This window comes from Nesoenas mayeri (assembly GCF_963082525.1).
Source record: "Nesoenas mayeri genome assembly, chromosome: 15".
Classification (NCBI taxonomy): Eukaryota; Metazoa; Chordata; class Aves; order Columbiformes; family Columbidae; genus Nesoenas; species Nesoenas mayeri.
The window spans coordinates 1,412,527-1,432,570 of NC_137559.1; the positions used below are offsets into that span (position 1 = coordinate 1,412,527).

The 20,044-nt window shown below is 45.9% G+C and overlaps 1 protein-coding gene across 7 annotated transcripts in view; it reads left to right on the top strand.

Annotated features, from left to right (window-relative positions):
• The first annotated feature begins 595 nt into the window (after positions 1-595).
• Positions 596-20,044, top strand: part of SUN1 (Sad1 and UNC84 domain containing 1) — a 34,233-nt gene continuing 14,784 nt past the window's right edge. The window contains exons 1-6 of one of the 7 annotated variants that reach the window (XM_080354109.1): positions 596-743; positions 4,098-4,314; positions 5,593-5,709; positions 11,898-11,994; positions 18,687-18,881; positions 19,211-19,401. In XM_080354109.1, coding sequence (XP_080210235.1) covers positions 11,918-11,994; positions 18,687-18,881; positions 19,211-19,401 — 463 coding nt within the window. In that variant the 5' untranslated portion in view covers positions 596-743; positions 4,098-4,314; positions 5,593-5,709; positions 11,898-11,917. Of the gene's footprint in view, positions 744-1,499; positions 1,676-4,097; positions 4,315-5,091; positions 5,150-5,592; positions 5,710-11,897; positions 11,995-18,686; positions 18,882-19,210; positions 19,402-20,044 lie in introns of those variants that run through there. The other 6 variants (XM_080354110.1, XM_080354112.1, XM_080354111.1 and 3 more) reach the window with 6 other exon arrangements.

Here is a 20,044-nt window from a genome sequence, read left to right on the forward strand (position 1 = left end):
ATGTCTTCGGTAGGCTGGGGAGTGGTTTTCCTGCGTACGTTGAACACTTTGTTATCTTCCAGAACAGCCCCTGGTGAGGTGACTCCCAGAGAAAAATCTGCGCATCCCGCAGCGAAACAGCTTTTCTCTTCAGAGCCAGGACAGCTTTGTGAATTGAATATTCTAATAGTGCTTCTGGAGACGTGGTCAACAGCAGCCTGGCCTTGTTTGTGCCCCTGGGACGGGCTGGACATCCTCCACTGCCTTCTCTTATTAGAAAATGCTCCAGATGTAGGACTTTACCATGCTTATAGTTCACCATACTCCAACTCAGACCTCGAATTTCTCAAACCCCTCTACAAAGAAGTGCTGTTATTGAGTTCCTGTGGATGGTGATGGAGCCTGCTTTTTAAAGCTATGATCTTTGAGAATCAGCTTTCTCAGCCTCAACCTTTTACTGCACCAGCAGGAACGCCATCGAAATGTATGCAATTTTTTCTGTTTTGCTAGACCAGCTATCACATGGACTGGATTGCGTTTGCATTGCATAATGTTACTAGGATCATATTCATTACGTAACTTTTAAGCAAAGACAATTTTGGGGGGCAAAATAGTTATCTGGAGCTGCCAGGCTCTGGAGATAAGCAGGTGTCAGCCCAGCCCTTCTGTGCCCAACAGATGCGCTTCTGCCTTCGTCCTCATAAGCCAGAAGACGCGTTGTGGAGGAACCTGGAACTCGGATTCTCAGCAAAATAAAGGTTTTGGTAAGTGCATGCACTTGTCTAGCCCAATATAGAATATTCTCAATATTTGTTGACTGCGTTCGGTAGAATCAATCAATTGGGCATTGGGAGAGCACCGTCAAATGTGGCACCAAGACTGTGAGAGAGCATTTTTAGGAGGGACAGGAGGTTACGTGTGAGCCCAGATGTGTCCACTTCTCCATGCAAGTTCCTACAGACGACCCGCGGACCCCCGGGAAGCGCGTTGGGCGGGTTGTGCACAGTCTGTCCGCGGGTGTCCCTGCGTCCCCCTGCACACAAGGTGGAAATGCACCGATGCACCTTGTCTGCCCGTCTGTGCAGTGTCATATTGTACCCTGTTTCCCCAAAAAGAAGACAGGGTCTTAGGCAATTTGGGGTCCAAAAGATACTTAGTTTTTCACATGTATAGCTGTCTGAACGCTATTTAATTGACTTTTTTATGAACTGTAAGCAGGGTTTACTTTTGGAGTTGAGCATACGCAAAAATCCTGAAAAATCATGCTAGGGCCTATTTTTGGGGTAGGTCTTGTTTTCAGGGAAAACAGGGTAGTACAGTTTAGTAAAACTACACCATATACTACAATAGTTATAACCAGAAAGTCATTAAGCTATAATTCATTTTATTTACTTACTACTTTATTCACTGTATTTCAGTTGTTATACTATAATAGCTACAGTTGTCTCTATATAGATTATTTTATAGGCTTTATCGCACTTGAGGGAAGTCCCTTGTCTGCACAATACGAACATCCTAGAGGATTGCCCCAGGTATAAAGGGACATCTTGGCCTGTGCAAGTCACCTGCTGGTCTGAGTGGAGCCGGGTTTCTGTTCCATTGGCAGAACCTGTGTCAGGATCCCCACACGGGGAGCGGAGCAGCGGTGGGTGCACAACACTCTGTGCCTCAGCCCTTCATGTGAAGCTCTAACCAGGTTAGAAAAGAAAGAATAACAAAGCCAACAAAAGAATCTTCATTATTAGGCAACTGAAGGATCCAGAAAAATTACAGTTAACAGGCTTGCGTCCATTTACTGAGCTCAATCCCCAGCAGTAGCGGAGCTGAAGCAGCAGACGAGGGCTGTGAGACGCCGAGCCTGGCGTGTAATCGGCTTTTCTTGTTAATGTCTGAAATCCGCTGTAAGTCCGGACAATGGCCGATCTCGCGGCAAAGTGGAACTGAAGCGCTCGCAGCCCCCTTCAGCCCGTCCCCGATGGTGCTGTCAGCGCCCTGGCCTTGGGCCGCCAGCAGCGCCGCTGCGGGGAAAGGGCCCTCGGGAGCTCGGCCGGGACGTGTGATCCACACGCTGGGAACTTCAATGAGCGAGAAATCAGATGTGCAGACACCTCAGGTGTTCTTCACACTAATGCATATGTATGATCATCTCCCCACTTCAGGTGTTCTTCACACTAATGCATGTATACAATCATCTCCCCACTTAAGGTGTTCTTCACACTAATGCATATATACGATCATCTCCCCACTTCAGGTGTTCTTCATACTAATGCATGTATACGATCATCTCCCCACCCTTAGGCCACACGTCCTCACAAGCATCCCCCTTGTCTGGCGCGTCCCTGCCACACGTTGCCACCATATCCCGACCCCAGCGTCCCTCCTGAGCTCCCTGTGACCCAATCCTGACCGCAGTGTCCCTCCTGAGCTCCCTGTGACCCAATCCTGACTGCAGTGTCCCTCCTGAGCTCCCTGTGACCCACCGCAGCTCCCCAGCCCTGCCACCTTCAGCCGTGGAAGCAGTGACGTGCTCCCTCCCTGCCCCGTCACACACGTCACACAGCACGGCTCCCTGCGTGCACCAGCTGCTGGGCGCCCCTGCACCGCTCACCGTGACGCTGAACACCCGGGACTGGCAACGTTTCACCCTTTCCAGCCTCGTGCCCGGTGTTCCCGGTCAGAAACACGGGGCCGCACTGGTTCCTGTCGCGTTCAGTCCATCCCTCCAGCCCCTGGGGGGACCCGCGATTTCCTGCTTTATAGCAAGGGCCAGAACGCAGAGCAGAAAAGGGTTGGAGGGTGTGAGTGCGGGACTGCACGGGAATGGGAATGGGAGGGAGGGGAAGGAAGCGAAAATGTAGGAAGGGAAGGGGAAAAGGAAAAGGAAGGAAAGGGAAAAGGGAAGGGAAGGTATGGGGAAAGGAAAAGGAGAAGGAAAAGGAAAAATTAAAGGGAAAGGGAAGGGAAAAGGAAAAAGGAAAAGGAAAGGGAGAAGGGAGAAGGGAAGGAAAGGAAAGGGAAAAAAGAAGGAAAGAAAGGAAAGAAAAGGAAAGGAAAGGAAAGGGAAAGAGAAAGGAAGGACATGACTAGAGATGTGTGGACCTTGGATGGATTTGGGCTCATCTTGCACTTTCCCGATACCTGATGTCAGTTAACAAAGCTTTTTTGATTTCTAAACCCTTAACTCTAGAGAGTTAAAACTGAAACACTTTTCATAGGGTCTATTTTTATTCTCATGGATGGTTTTTTCCACAGAATTCGGCTTAGCCAATACAACAGAGGGAGCTGGGTTTACAGCCAGAGCTTGTTCTTGGACACTGAAAAACCTTAACAGAATTTTTATTTGCCCCAAGCAGTTTCTTCTGAAACGTGGGGAAAAATTAACCCCCCTCTATGCACCAGCTTCTTTTAACAGAACTGGAACCATCGACCGAGTTCCCCTTAAATCCTTCAACGTTATCTGCTCTAAAGACAAGAAAGCGGGTGTGGAGTAAGCGCAGAGAGAGGAGGGGTCAGAGAAGCGGGTGATTTCTGCCGGGTGTTGAGCCACAGGCAGTTCCACCGTATCACGTTTTGCAATGAAGTGCTGGCTCCCAGGGTCACTGGATCAGCTCAACTGGGGCTGCGGTGTCTCAAAACTTTCACACAGCTCTTTTAAAACCAGCAGTAATTGCTGAAACCAGCGCTGCACAGACACAGCTCCCACCTGGGGTGAACGTCTTTATTGTGCATCTCTGTTTGTTAAGGATAAGGTGCTTTTACTCACTTTGTACCCAAACAAGCACACAGGTTTATTTATGTATTTGATAATTATGCATTTATCACCCAGTCTTTCCCAGCGAGTTGACTCATTTCTATTGCATGCACAAGTAATTAACCATTTTGGGCCCGCTCGCCCTTTTCCGAGTGACACAGTTCTGTTTACCGCCGTTCGCGCTGTCATTGCTTACAAGATAATAACTGGAGGCTCGGGGAGAGGAAAGGTTTAAGGCTACGTGACTCAGCCCCGGACTGGCTGTACTAGCGTACGTTCTCAAGTGTTTGGGCAGCAGGGCTTGTTTCACAGCCGAGCTGGGGGCTGGAAGCAGGCCCGTGACGGTCCTTTCCGTGCGGTTGTGCAGTGGTTTCCGTGCCCCGGTGCGCAGCGCAGGGCCCCAGGCGCTTCAGCCCCACGGAGCCGGGTGTGCCGGGTGTGCCGGGCGAGCGCCAGGAGCCGCGGAGCAGGATGGCAAGTGAAGGAGAATCCAACGAGAACTGAGTGAGAAGGAAACAGCGCGGGGAGATGCGGAGATACTGGGAAAGCCGAGGAGGATCCGAGATACAGAGTGAAACTTAGAGGTAACTCTCCTGATCTCTTCGGCGTTTCTCACTCCAAAGGCAACCGCGGCTCCGTTGTGCGGCGGGGGAAGCCGAGGCTGGGCGGCCAACAGGCCCGGGCTGCGGGGGAAGAGCCCGGGGCCGGGGAGGGCGGCCTGGGGGTACTGGGGGTGCCGAGGGTGCCGGGGGTGCCGGAAGGGTCCTGCAAGAGCGCCGGGTGTGAGGGCTCTCTGTGACTGTCCCTGTGTTACTGTCCCTGTGTGACTGCCCCTGGTCTCTGTGTGCCTGTCCGTGTGTCTCTGTCCCTGTGTGCGTGTCCATCTGTCTCTGTCTGTGTGTCCCTGTGTCTCTGTCTGTGTGTCCGTATCCGTGTGTCCCTGTCCATGTGTCCCTGCCTCTGTGTCCGTGTGTCCCTCCCTGTCCATGTGTCCCTGTCTCTGTGTGCCCGTCCGTGTGTCCCTGTCCCTGTGTGCGTGTCCGTGCGTCCGTGTCCCTGTGTCCCTGTCTGTGTGTCCGTGTCCGTGTGTCTCTGTGTCTGTGTCCGTATGTCCCTGTCTCTGTGTCCGTGTGTCCCTGTGTCTGTGTCCGTGTGCCCGTGTGTCCGTGCCCGTGTGTCCGTGTCCGTGTGTCCGTGTGTCCGTGTCCGTGTGTCCGTGTGTCCGTGTCCGTGTGTCCGTGCCGCAGCGGGTCCCCGCGGGGCGGGGCGGGGGGCGGGGCGGCGCTGGGGGCGCAGGCGGCACGCGCGGGCGGGCCGGGGCTCCCGGCGGCCTCGGCAAAGCGGGCGGGGCGCGGCCAATCTCAGCCGCTGCTGCCGCTGTGCTGCCGGCGGCGTCGCCTTCTCGTTCTCCCGCGCCAGGTAAGCGCCGCCGGGCACCGGCAGCCCCGGCCCGGCCCGAAGTGCGTGCGCCCCCCTCCCCGCCGCCCGTGTGAGGGACAGTCTGCCGCTCCCCGCGGCCGCGCCGGGGCGGGCGGGTCCCCCTCCCCTCAGGGTTCAGGCCGCGTCTCCCCCGCCCTTCCCCGGAGCGGGGGCGGTGAACGGCTCCGCTCGGCCGTTGCCGCGCTGCCAGCCGGCCCGCAGCCCCGCTCCGCCGCCGCTCTCTGGCTGTCGGCCGCCGCTTCCCTTCGGGAGGGCCGGGGCCGCGTTGGGCGCGGGGGAGCCGCGGGGACGCCGCGGGGACGCCGGGGCTCGGTTTGCAGCCTCCGCCGGCGGGCAGATCGGGCTCTTGAGCCCCAGGGAGGCAGCGGGGCGGGAGGACATCGCTGCTGGGGCTGCTGCGCCAAGCGCTGTGCTCTCCACAGGGCCCGGAGTGACTTGGATCGGCGCTGCCGGGCCTGCGAGGACAGAGGCAAATCTCTGAGCTGATAAGTGCGCTCCGGTGCCCGCGCTGCCCGCACTTGCCGAGCTGTAGTGCAAAGGTAACGTACGGGATCGATGTGCTGGGCACTGCCAGACCTGTATGACTGTCACCTGCGGGCGGCCGCTGTCAGTGGAAGCGTCTCTAAACAGACAGGGCTTTAGCGTAAAAGAGTTTGGCGATTGCTTGTAATATTACTGCAAAATATGGTGTTTCAGTGTCGTGCTCATTTTGGGGTTGGCAGGGCTATGTTGGGATGAGATTGCGTTCGGTTGCTCTTCGGTAACCACAGGGATAGAAGTGTCTGAAATATGAAACTGTTTAGGGGCAGCGCCTGTTTTCTGACAGTCTCAAGAAGCTTTATGGCTGCTGGAAAGAAAGAGTATTTGGTTTGCCTTGTTTCATGTTTATTTATTCTAAAAAGGTATTGTTTACAATGTGCTATAGGAAAGGGAAATCTTAGCTAGCAAATCCCAGGTTCCATGGTTCTGCAGTGCTTGTGGTCCCCGTATCCCACCCTCTGGTTTTCAGTTTAACATTGCACAAGAAGGAAGTTAAATCTTTGCTATATTTTAGAAAACATATCGTAGTGCTTTGCAACAGGCTGATGCTTCTGTTGGCTTTCCAAGTCAGTGTCTAATTCTCCCTCTCACCTATGGGGGTGTATTGCTATTTGCTGATTTTCATAATAATATTATGAAAGCGCGTTGCAGGTTTTTTGCTCAAGTGGTGTGTGTGGAGGGCTGCGCTGGCCAGCTTAGTAGGCTTTCCACGTTGGTGTGTTAGTGTATATATCCTTAAATCAGTGCTGCTGGTCTGACGTGGGACTTGGTGAGTGCAGTTGTGGGCATTTTGGGCGCCCAGGTGCAGGGGTTTATAAAGCGTAAGGTGTTGGGCTGGGGATAATTTTGTAAGACGATGATAAGGTTGTTTTATTGGGCAAGTGGAGCGTTTTAGGAACGCGCGATATGAAGTAAAATATGCCTTTTGTTATGTGCCAGTGAGCTTGTAGTTGAAGTAAACACGCCTGGCGTGCCGTGGGCGTTCGGTGGGCGGCCGGACACGCGTGGGTTAAACCCGTGGGCCGGCCGAGGCGGCCCGGCCAGTCAGTTCAAACTCTGCCTCTGAGTGACAAGGGACGCTCGGGAGCCTGGGGCGGGTCGCTCCGCTCCCGCGGGCTTTGTTGGGGCCGGGAAGCCATTTTGGGATCGGGCGGCGCGGCCCGGCACGGCGCGGCCTGGCACGGCACGGCGCGGCCTGGCACGGCGCGGCCTGGCACGGCGCGGCCTGGCACGGGAGCGCCCTGAGCCGGGCCCCGCGGAGCCCCGGGCGGGGAACCGGCCGCCCCCGCCGGGCCGGGGTGACCCGGGCGAGCCGCCGGGGAGCCGTGAACCCCCCGGCTCTGTAGGTTCTGCGGGGGGGCCTTGAGCAAAGCGCTGGGTGTGTGTAAATGGCGAGGCCCGGCGGGGCTGGCGCGCCGCGGCCTTTGTGTGTGTGTAACTGGGGGCGATCCGCAGGTTGTTGGTGCAGTGGGTCAGTGTGCGGGGCTGCGGGTCCCGTGTGAACAGTGAGCGGCCGTGCTCATTGTCACTCCGTGACGGAATGTGTAACTGCTTTCCATCAACCTGCATTTCAACGCCATTTGAACATGTGAATATGCAATATTGCTGCTTTGTGAAGAACCTCTTCTGCTGTTACTGACGTTGGTTTGACACCCGTGTTTGAGGATCTTTGCCAATACCCGATGGTAACATCTAAATTAAAATGTGAATTTCATTACTTGGGATTTTTGTGTTTGCTTGCTTTTGTGTTTTTTTGTCTTAAATGAATACTAATGTTTTAAGAATATGTGTTTTAATAAAATGTTGATTTAGCTTGGAGCTCTTTGCTCTTCAGCCTGTTCAAACTACTGGTTAATTTGGAATGTGGAAACATTCTTCATGGAGTATATTTACTTAGGAATTTGACCTTTTTTTACCAAAATATAATTTTATTGATTATTCTGAATAATAGTAGTGAATAAAAATTGAAATTCTGATTAAAAAAAATGGGTTGCTCTCAGGAACTGATAGGGTTGCATACTCCAGCTTCATCGTTATTAATAATTTGCCCAAAAGTCTGGTTTGCTTTTGTAGCATTAGTGTGTTAAATCATAATGACTTAGGTTTTTATTTAATAGTTAAGGATAGAACAAGTTGTACTTGAAGTAGTAGCATTAACATCTCTAAGACTTTAAATGCATATTTTTTTTAACTCTTGTAGCGTAAGAACTAAGACCTGGTTTCCTTCATACCTTCTCATTCTATAGCAGACTTCCTGGTGAATATTCTACTCTGCCAGAGTGCCACTTGTGAAATGCCACTTTACCACTTGTCACAAAGGGCGCTTGTGAGGAAATGCCTAGGTAGTATATTTGTGGAAGTCTGTGTACCCCAAAAGATACAGGTGGGGGTTCATCCTTGTCAGGTGCTTGTAGTGTATATACAGTGTGTATTTGGTGCTGCCTCCTCCTTGTGATACTTCTGTGCCACTATCAGAGCATCACCTTCCCTTCCAAAAAGCCAGGACACTGGCTGCAGCAGAACCAGGGTTGGGGGCTGGCCCGTACCAAAAGTCATTTCCAGATCAACGTGTTGATAAGGTAGTGGTGCAGCCTCATGCCACTCACATGTCTCATAGTGCACACGCTGGGCACAGCCAGGGGCCTTTGTGTGAAGGTATTTTCTGCTGCACTGATGACAGGAGGCCCTTCGCTTCCTTGTGTTCTGGCCAAGTCAGAATCTGTGTCTTCTCTTGCCCTTCTATTCTGCTGATTTAGTGCGACACTGATTGAGTTGAATTGCGAGGGAGGGATGATACTTGAGATGATTGTTGTTGTCTGCTTCCCCCCAAAAAAGCAAATAATCCCGCTGGCTCCTCTGCAGGAACGTGGAAGTCAGCTTGTAGGTTGAAGCGCATCTAGTGTCTGCTTGTATTTTAGCTGAAATGTTTGCTTCTCTTTGACTGCCTTTAGTTTGTCTTACAAATGTATTCTTATTACTTTTTTAAAATCTAGCAGCCTCCTTAGTTCATGCACTCTACATCCCTTAGTTCTTAGAAATAGATGTTTATGGGCTTCTGAAGAAGGAAAAAAGGCTACTTAAAGTTTGGGCCCAGTAATGCTTGTAATAAAGCTGATACTAAAAACCTACATGAATCTGAGTCCAGACAGATCGATGATACAGAAATCACAAATCTGTTGGGCACTCAGAAGTGTTTGAACTGGAACCAAGTACTGTGTCTGCCTCTCAGGACCTCTGCCAAGTTTTGTGGTTTTTACATTTCCAAAATATTTTATTAGCGTATCTATTTCTGTTCAAGCTGCATATGAAAGTTTCATAAACAAGAATGAATACGTGAAAGGTGGAGTGCTGTTACACATGAGAGAACAAATTAGAGGGAGTTCCTGCCTTCCGCCCACCAGTGGTCTGTTCTGGAGTTAAAATTTCTGCTATCATAAGCATGTAGAATATTTCTGAATAAATTGGGTTGATCACTTGTTTTGTGGGGTTTATTTTGAAGAAATGGATAATTAAAATGAAGCTGTTGAACTAGTACCCAGCTTTTAAAAAACATCCCGTTTCATAGTAAACTTTAAATGCCTGGTTTTGAAAATCGTGCTGGTTATCTCTGAAGGTTAATTTCAAGTTCTGCTTAAGTCAGTTAAGGTTGCTTTGAAAAATTGAGTAAAGGCTCTTCCCTTCGAGTCTGAATTAATTTTAGAGTATCAGCCAAACAGTGAATCGAACCTGACCCCTAAATTTTCCCTAGCTGTGTGGTGTTCAGATGGCAAACATGTTATCTTTACTATGAAAAACAGCTATTAATAGACCTACGCATAAATACCCTCAAGGCTTTTCAGTTAGCAGTGCCATTATCAAGTACATACGCTATCCGATACTAACTTAACAATACATTTCAAATTGAATACAAAGTACGACATGAATTCTACCATTTGAGTTGTTCAGAAATCAAGTAAAGAGAGAACTGGTGGGCAAAGGGAGAAGAACAGGAAAGAAGCCGAGCCCGTATGTTGTTTTTCGAGGTCTGCCCTGCCCACACGGGCAGCAGAGAGGGAGGCAGGAGCTGTGGGAGAAAACACCGCGGGGTGTCCAAAGCACTGTGCTGCTAACGAGCTGCCAATTAAAAACTGGGTTTATTGACAAAATGATGTGTGCTAAGCAGACAAGATCAGCTCCAATGGAAACTAAACAAAGGTTTCTCTAGCTTCTGCTTTCAAGATATTTCTGTGGGGATGGATCAATTTAAACAGCTCAACCTTAATCATAGTTTTTAATTTCAGTGGGCGTATGTCTGAAAAGTCTATTTTGCTCTATCAGATGTTACCAATGTACCACATCCTGAAATTCACTATATTTTCACTTTCATTACTGGGGAATCATTAGTCTCTGGTTCCCACTTCCGATGTTCTAAAATAAGCGCCTGTTTGTTGTTAGAGTATGGCAGCAGTTGTTGTGTATTTGCTGCTCGTTCTAGCAAAAGAATTAGACTGCTTTGCTAAAACTTGCGCAGTACTGATTTGAGCTTCTTCTAACCAAGGAACAAATTGTGCAAACAAGCCAGAGAAAGCATTATAGCTCTGGAACAAATGAATAAGTGTAGAGAAGAATCACTTAATGGAAATGCTGTCTCTACAATATTCTTAAAAATATATGTAAATAGCAGAAGTGAGACTTTCTTTTTCATTAACCCCACAAATGCATGGGAGGTGCTTACATTGGGAAAGCTGCCATGGTTAGGCCTCTTAAGTTTTGATTTTTAAAAACAAGAAGGAAACTCTGTCCTCGGTAGTAATGGAAATACCCTCCTGCCTTACTGACATCAGGATTTGGAGGCTGCAGGTGCTCTAAGAGCATTTTAATGTTACATGTAGAGATTTCTTTTTGAGCTGCTGTTACCTGCACCCATGACTTTGTGCTTTTTGTCTCTATGTCTTATGTATCTGTAGCTACACAAATGAAAACCCTTATTCCAACATAGCAAGGTGCATGCCCCAAATGAAATACTTGTTGATGTTTTGATTGTAAGAATTAAAGCGTAGTCATGGTTATTTGTGCCTTAGTTCAGGCATGTCAATGCACTTGTGTGGCGTGTCTCTTACTGCTGCTGAAACAGGAGCTGTAGGTAATCTGAAAATAGCCAGGAGTCTGCACTGCTAACCATGCAAATCCAAGATAGTCACATCCCTATTTGTTAACCACAAATAAGCTGCTATCAAAGAATCTTCTATAGAAAAACAAAACGTTTCTTGTGGCTAGTAAAATTGAGAGAGGCTCAAGGTTTTTCTGCAGATACTTTGAACTTGAAAGTCAAATGATATATAATATCACAGGTAATAAATCACCTGTGTGGCTCTGCAAGTTCCTTGATAAGACAGTATCAGTTTTTCTTTTCTTCCTAAAGCTATAATACCTTTGAAAGACCCAATGGAAAGTTTTAAAGTGTCGGCTGGGTGTATTTGGTTTGGTGTTTTGTTTGGGGCTTTTTGGAAGTGGATGGCGCTCTGGAAAATGTGCCTAATGCCAGCCATGGGAGTCACTTTGCAGTTGGCTCTTCTGCTGAGGGCGTGTTGAGCATTTTTATGATAGGAATAAATTAACCAATACCAAACATGACGATTTTATGTCAAATGAAGGAAACTCCCTTGCTGCTTAGCAGATGATATTCAAAGGTTTTAAGATTATTTGACTATATGTAAAAACATTCTAAAATTTCATCATGTCGTGCTTTTTTTGGTGCACAGAACAGCCTGTGCTTTGCTTAATGAGCTTTCAAAGCAAAACTCATTGTGAGGAGATCTTGGAAAGGCCGTCTACCTCGTTTTTGAAATGGTTATGCTTATTAGCCTTTGGGGGTGCTAGCGAAACCTAGTTCCTGTGGAAGTGTTGTAGCGCAGTTGTGATAAGAGCTTGGCTCATAACAGTAATGTTCCTGAGAACTCGGAAGTTGCTGAAAATAGAGTATCATAGAGAAAATTGCAGTCAGAAATACCCCGAGCTTCACGCAGCGATGATAAGGGCTATCTAGCACTGGCAGCAGTACTGCCCAAATACTGAGAGCTCCATATTTCGTTAACAGTAGCTGTTTTTCTTTCAGTACTTCGTAACACAGGCTGAACAATGCAAAGGCTCTGACATTGACTTTACGTAATTATAAGTCATTGCATTACTCTATTTTCGCCTTTTACAGTATGATTTGAAACAGTCAACATGGACTTTTCACGTCTACACACGTACACTCCTCCCCAATGTCTGCCAGAGAACACTGGCTATACATATGCACTCAGGTGAGAACTCTTTTCTTCTTGTAGAGAAACTCTATGTTCTCTGAATGTTGTTAATGCTGGGGAGTTTAGCTTTCATGGTAAGTAGCGGGGTTCTTTGAAGAAGCATGCTGTATCTAGTCTGCTTTGAAAGTAACTGCCGTGTCCTAAATGGAGAAAGAATACACGTTGAACTAACAGGACAATGACTCAGTGTTTATTAGTTGCTATGAAAAACTAGTCTCCGCCTGGTTACAATTGCTGCTGTATTTCTATAATGCATCATCAAAATTCTTAGATGTTTTCTGGTATGTCTTTTAACTTTTATATGTGTTTTCTTCTGTGACTTGGCACCATTTTTGCTTTAAAACACTGACTGCTATGTACTCATTGCCACTAGTGTGGAATTAGGCAAAACCGCTTGTTGTGTGACTTGATTCTAATGAACTTGTCTTTTCTTGTGTCTTTTTTATTAAACTGACCATTATTAGATTCTTTTCCTTAAATCACTTCAGTTTTCTAAAAAGAACTTTGTAGTATGTTTGCTAGTTTTTGTATTATGTATTCCAAATAAATGTAATGTCTGAATTGTTTTGATATTAATGGAGCAGATCATGTCTGTTGGTTTAATCTCTCTGGCTTTTCCTGTTGTTGAGTTAGTAGATGCATTTTGAAGCAAATATACATCAGTGAGCCTGACTTATTGGTTTAGCTAGTTTTAAGCCTAAAAAAAGTACTCTTAGGATGCACTATGAGAGTGCTTTTCTATTCTATGCCTGTAAATCACTATGTATTTAATGTGTATTAAAATATAATATTTAGATTGGAGAATACTTGTCAGTAAAACAGAAGATGGCAAAACTAGAACTAAGAGATCACTAACTTAATATTCTTGCTTTTGTGTGTTCAAACTGCAGCATCATCAGTTTTTGTTGGGGGTCTTTGGGTTTTTTAGCTCTACTCTGAAGTCAGCGTTGTTGCATAATTACTGCAACATAAACCGCATTCCATTTAAATTGCAACTCTTCCTGAATGTCTAGAAAAACATGGGTAAAATGTTGGTTAAACATAAGTGGGTTTGCTGATTTCCAAAGAGGCAATGCTGGGCAATGAAAGGTGATGTATGTGCTTTATATCAGTCAACAGATTCACTACTACATTACTAAGTAGTTTTAGATAGCTGTATGTTACAAATGTACCTTAGAGATCGGTTGAAATATTTTAACTCTTACAGATGATAACTTTCCTTACCGTGAGTGATTAAAGTAGACTTTGATTCTTCAGGTTGTTTAGACAGTGATTTGTGTGTATCTCCTTGAGCATATCTTTCTTAAAATAAGCTGTGAAATTGTAATCTGATTTGATTGCGTTAGCTGTTATTTGTCTGAAATTCTACTAGTATGTTCTACTGTACAATCTTCTCTTCAGCAACTAATCTTTCCTGCAGACAAGAGGCAATAAGTAGGTCTTAGTATTAACTTAAGAAATGATGATTCTTTTTTGTTTGTTTGTTTTCCTATTATGTGTATTTCCAAGAGTATTAGCAAAGTGACGTCCAAGGGCTTGCTTAAACTGATCTGGGGATAAAACCCTTCTGAACCGGGCTTTTCTTCTTGCCCACTGTTTTCTCAGATAGGAGCAAACAAGAATACCCCAGAAGCTGAGATGAACCTGCCAGGAAAGGATGATGCACAACGCTAAATCCTGTTTGAAGTCTAGAGGGTGGTTCATAATGACTTTGAGTTTTGTGTAGAAGGCAGTTGGAGTGTTTGACTTCCTCCCTAAACAAAGGTTGCAAAACTGAGTGTTTGTGTAGAGGCCTTTGTATAATAGAAGGGGAGGGTTTCATGTCCTCCTGTTTTGTTGTCTTAAACTATATTAGGATCAGGTATTCAGAAATGGGTAGAGCTGGATAAGCTGAAATCTAATAACTGATTTAGTGAAGGCAAGTGGAGTTAAACTAGGTTGAAATTAATTCATTGTAATTCTTCCTTGTGTAGAAAGGATTAGCAAGCACTTTCTTTAAAATTTCCTATTGAAAAATTCTGTGAAGCCCTAAATATTAAAATAATGGGGGAGAGCTACTTGGTACACCTTCTGCTTCCGGGGTGCCAAGAAAGTAAACTACAATCCTCTGAGCAGACTCTTGCTGCATGTCTGCTTGCTGAATCTGTGCGGAATATCATGTTTTATTGATGCAGCCCTTCCTACCTGGGGTCAAGCAAGATTTGAAGTACCTGAGGAAAGGGTAAATTAGACAGAGTTGCCCACTGGAAACATTTTCATGCTGAAGATCATTCCTTCTCCCCCCCACCCCATATTTGTTTTGCTTATATTCTGATCTAGGGGAAAGGGACCTGGGGGTCCTGGGGACAGCAGGGTGACCATGAGCCAGCACTGGGCCCTTGTGGCCAGGAAGCCAATGGTACCTGGGGTGGGTTAGAAGGGGGTGGTCAGTAGGTCAGAGAGGTTCTCCTGCCCCTCTGCTCTGCCCTGGGGAGACCACACCTGGAATCTTGTGTCCAGTTGTGGCCCCTCAGTTCCAGCAGGACAGGGAACTGCTGCAGAGAGTCCAGCGCAGCCACCAAGATGCTGCAGGGAGTGGAGCATCTCCCGTGTGAGGAAAGGCTGAGGGAGCTGGGGCTCTGGAGCTGGACAAGAGGACACTGAGGGGGGACTCATTCCTGGGGATCAATATGGAAAGGGGCAGTGTCAGGAGGATGGAGCCAGGCTCTGCTGGTGACAACCAGTGACAGGACAAGGGTCAATGGGTACAAACTGGAACACAAGAGATTCTACTTAAATTTGAGAAGAAACTTGTTGGGGGTGAGGGTGTCAGAGCCTGGCCCAGGCTGCCCAGGGGGTTGTGGAGTCTCCTTCTGTGCAGACATTCCAACCCGCCTGGACACCTTCCTGTGTAACCTCACCTGGGTGTTCCTGCTCCATGGGGGGATTGCACTGGCTGAGCTTTCCAGGGCCCTTCAACCCCCGACACTCTGGGATTCTGTGATCTGACTTGTTCTGCCTTTGACAATTCAATCTTTACAAAATCTGTCTGTTAGTTTCTTGGCTTGTGCGTGCAGCACTGCAGAAAGAGTACAGTGAAGTTAGATACCACAAAGCTAATGATAGAGTTGGTTATGACCTATTAATAGAATGTATATTAATACTCACTGGGATTACTGCGTGCTCATAGCTGTTTGTAGCACTTCTACTTTGTGCTTTTACTCCTCCAGCCCTAGTGAGAAAAGCCTGAAACCGATATAGCTACATAACCTTTATCCTCTTTAAAATGCAAGTCAAACTTGTCAGTCTTACCCGCTTGTCAATATGTAATTTGCACCCCCTCTTCAGGCTGATCTTGCTTTTAGTCACTGTCATCTTTTGGGTTGTGTTGTTTTTGTCAATTCAGTTACTGTTAACACATCTTTTTTCTTCACACATATGGATTAAGTTGATAAGAATTTGGTTTGATTTTTTTTTTCTGTGTTAGAGCATTAAATCAGTATGTAACTTTATGCAAAATAATTGAATAAAATCCTTCAATTTTTAATGCATGTTCTAGGACTGATCAAAGCAATAGCTAAACAACTCCAAGTGGTGTCCGTGGTCAGTTAATACAAGTAAAGCTCTGGTCAGAAAGCATTTGAACTCTCGTACACTGGTTATATGCCTGTGTCCCCGTTAGAAGCTGTCTGTTTAGCTATAGTTCTCTGTGTGCATTGCATTTATCTATTATCTTGTTGAATCATCAAGAACATTACTGCCCATTTCATTCAGTGGAATACTTAAAAATGACACTGAAGGTCCTCCAGACAAAACTATAGGTGTGTCAAAATGGGCAGACCTTGTTCTCATTCCACTTCTATAACTTGATAATCAATCCACTGAAGTCTAGGACATTCTTATTCTGTTGAAGCTCACGTGGAGGATGTGTCAAGGTAATAGCTCAGAACCTGCAGGTGCAGGACTGGGTCCAGTCGGCACATCCAGCCGCAGCCATGGGAAGGACCCGATGGGTTATCCAGGAGTGGAGGCTGATGGCATCCCACCTTTATGGTATTCTTTGGTTAGCCATAGGTGTTGGACAGGGGTGCCATCAATGTACAGGTTGGTTTCTGTCTTGTGAAAGGAGAGGCAGGGGCTTTTTCTGTTTACTGTAGTCTTTTCTGTAGAAGAAAGAAGGCTGCTTCGCAAGGTGGGGAAAGTGGGATCGCAAGTTAGGAGACATCTAGATACTGCCCTGGCAACAGAAGATGGATAATTCATCTTTAATGTGAAGAGAATTTTTTTTCCTGCATAAGCAAGAGAAGCTATCTTGATGTTTGAAGAGGAGGAGATCCCTGTTGTGGTGGTGGTGTTTTTGTTTTGGGGGGGGTTGTTTTTTGTTTTGTGTTTTAAGATAGTAGAGCCCAAATCCAAGCTGTGTGTTCAATCCAAATTGACATAAGTGCTCATTGAGATAGTTAATAACAGCAAGTGTTCACAAACAGAAACAAAGCGAGGCTGGTCGCAGCTGTCAGCCTGTCCTGTGTACTTTGTGTTCTTGTGAATTGAGTATCTGTAAGAAACATGGGGTGAAGATGAGGAAAAGCAAATGCGTCTCGGCAAGTGTAAATAGCAAAACTGAGTTCTGAAACAACTGTTTAGGGAGGAACTACATAGTAAACTGTTGTGGCTCTGACCCTCTCACAATGAACAACAGGAGGAGCTGTGTTTAACCCCTGTTGTCCTTTCATGTTTGTCAGAATGCAAGGTATCTAAACTTAATATTTTTGAAAACTGTAAAATTATATCCTTTTGTACGTAGTCAAATGCAGACTAAATCCATTTTCACGTGAGTAGGCTCCTGTCTTATTTCCTCTTCCCCTTCCACCCAAACATAAGAAAGGATGAAAAGCGTAATAAATGCAGTAATGTAAACTGGGTTTGTCTTAAGCTGTGCTTAGGCTCCTGCCTTGCGCAGGGTCGCGCTGCACGTGGCAGCGTTGGCAGAGCAGTAAGACCGAGCATGTGGTGCCAAAGACCTGCAGTCAGATCCGCGCACCTGGGGCAATCAAAGATGTTCCTTTGGGCAGGCGCTGCTCTGGGCCCGTTTGCTGCTGGAGCAGCTGGTGGGTTTCCTGCGGTGCATTGTCTGGGTAGATTCTTTTAGCTGAAAGAAATGCAGTTTGTGTGCCCTGACACATCCTGGCTGTGTGCTTTACTTTGCATTGTGGAGCAATCAAGAAACTCACTTCAAAAGCACGCACCTTGTCAGGAACACTACTGTCAGTGGAGCCACCAGGCCTTCTGATGTTAACTTATTTGTATGCCAAAGGGATACAATACATATCGTTACTTTGTAATGTTCTGGGAGCTTTAATGATTGTGTAAGAAAATAATTTCCATTAAATTGTTTTTGCACAATACATTTTATTAGTCCTTTATATGTATTTTTAAAAGGGGAAGCTTCCATTTCAAATACAGATTTTTGCACAGTAGAGTCTGCTCATTCAGATCTAGTTTGCTTAGTGGTTTTGTTTGAGATTTTGGGCAGAAGTAGCTGTTTTAGTTAACAGGACCTTGCTCAGCTCTTTTTTTATGAAGCAAAGGAAAACCCCAGGAATATTGAATAACCGCTGCTGCGGCTGGGGACAGGCCCTGCAGAAGGCCGGCCAGCAGCACTAGCTATTGGAATGCTTTGGGTCACAGTTCTGAGTGGTTCTAGAACCCTCTGCAGGACCCCCATAGCAACCGGCTCTGCTCCGTTGCACAACAGAATGTTTCCTCCGGCTGGAGGGAGCGTGAGTATCCTGCCTCGGGCTGAACTCGGGTTTAGCGAATGTATTTCTTACCAATTGCTGTTTAATCTGTTTGTGTTTGCCTTGTGTTGCTACTTTATCTTCATTGTAGGTTTTCACAGAGATTCTGGGAGAATTGAGTATAAAAATGTGGAGTAGAGTTCCTGTGGTAACGATGTGAAGCTTCTCTGCATGTAAATTTGCCTCTGTAGGATAAAACTGAGCAAAGAGGATGAAAGACTTTAAGCATTTTACTTGTTCAGAGTTAAATATTTATGATGATTTGCTTTAAATTAATAAGTCTTTTAAACCCACTTTTTTTCCCCCTAAGTAATAGTAGGTAAACTAATGTAGCTGATGTAGGGAAGTCTTTAAGTATCTTAAAAGGAGAATTTCCAGCTTGTTGGGAGATGGAAATTCAAAGTGGCGTGGCACACGGATCTTTGGTTCTCACAACAAGGAGCTGGCAAACAGAAACAAAAAGAAACTTGGACTAAAACGTTTTTTTTTAACCTTGAAACTGGAAGCACATGATGATTTCTAATTTGGTGCTGGGCGTGGTGAAGAAATCATGAAATCATGTCATGAACGGCTTCCTCTCGCTAATTGGTCCCAAAAGATCTGTGTGTCTGAGCCTGTGTAGCAGATACTCGCTCTGGCTAAACTTCAAACGTGGTTTCCATGGCGGCTGTTTCTTTCTAACTGTGATTTGCTTTCAGTTGTTGGACTTGTAATATGAATTGCTTAAGAGAACCTTGAATATCTATGTACTTCTAAATTATTTGGGTTACATAGTGTATGTTGTGGGATTTACTCCATAAGACTGAATAAACTGCTTTTAATAGAAACGTAGACTGTCTTGAAGGGCATGTTTGTGGCTAGGGGAACTTTCTTTTAAACCTGGTAACTTTTGTTGTTTCTATTTTGCTGCAGTTCAAGTTATTCTTCATCGGCTTTGGATTTTGAGACTGAAAACAAAATAGACCCAGTATTTGATTCGCCAAGAATGTCACGGCGTAGTTTACGGTTAGCTGCCCTGGCCCTGAGCAGGGCAGACGACGCACAAAATGACAACCTTCGCGACAGCCCGTACGCCAGAAGCACGTCCTTCAGCCAACAGTCCTCTAGGTGAGCGTTTTTATTATTACAAGTTAATTTACTGCTTGGAGTCTTGAGACTTCCTATGTGAATGCTGCACTACAAACACAGCTTGCCTGCTCTTATTCTTTGTTCTTAGTGCTTAGTGCCATACTTTGAAAATTGTGTTCATATGTGGTTTGCAACAAAGTCTTTGTAAAAGTGTAGATGCTGGAAGGTGAGGGTTTTCTTTTAAACCTGATTTGATCTGTCTAGTCACATCAGTGTTGAAATACCTTGACTGTATATTCATTTAATAAAATTAGAAACTAAGAAATTGGCATCTTTAGTGCTATATCTTACTTGTCTTTATTTCCTAGGACTGTGAGGCAACGCAAAAGTACAAACAAACAATCTGGCAGTACAAGGCACTCGCCAAGGAAGGATCTCTCCAGCTCTGCCATTCTTAACCAAAGCAGTTTCAATAGCCATGCCAGTGACACGTCAATGGTGTCCACTGTATTGGACGAGTCTTTGATTCGAGAACGGACAGAAGTTGATCATTTCTGGGGTAGGCAATGATTGCTAGTGCTTGTATCAAACTGTGAAAACTGCTTATATATCACTTCTTTCCTCTTTTCCCCACCCATTTCTCCATCCTGACCCCAAACATATACCTGTGCTTACACTTTGGCTGTAGATGTTTGCTTGCTAAAGACTCTACTGGAAATTCACAGTCCATTGTGTAAACTTGATGTACTGGCACAGTCAGCATCAGGGCATGCTACACAGTTGAGTTAATATTACAGGCAAACACAATTTTGTGACCTTCCCAGAGTCCTAATGTAAAGAATTGTTTCAGTCTTAGTAGAATACATTCTAAACTTCAGATTACCTGGCTCTTAAAACAGGATCTTAAAATACAGTAGTACCAAAGTAGTTACCAAGCAACAGAAACAGCGTCAGCTTGTCATTAGCTGCTTTAAAGTCACATGGGAGCTAAGAAAAGGTGTAGTTGTCGTTCATATTTTGTCTGCCACTTGTGTAGTAGAATGCTTTTCGCTAACTGTTACCCTACTACGTTAATGTCTGAATATATGGATCTATTAATGTGGACTGCAAAATACATTAAATACTAATCATGAAGTGGATTTTCTTGGCAGTCTTAAAATTAGTGGGACTTCTAATTTGATTTAATGCCAGGTATCATAGTT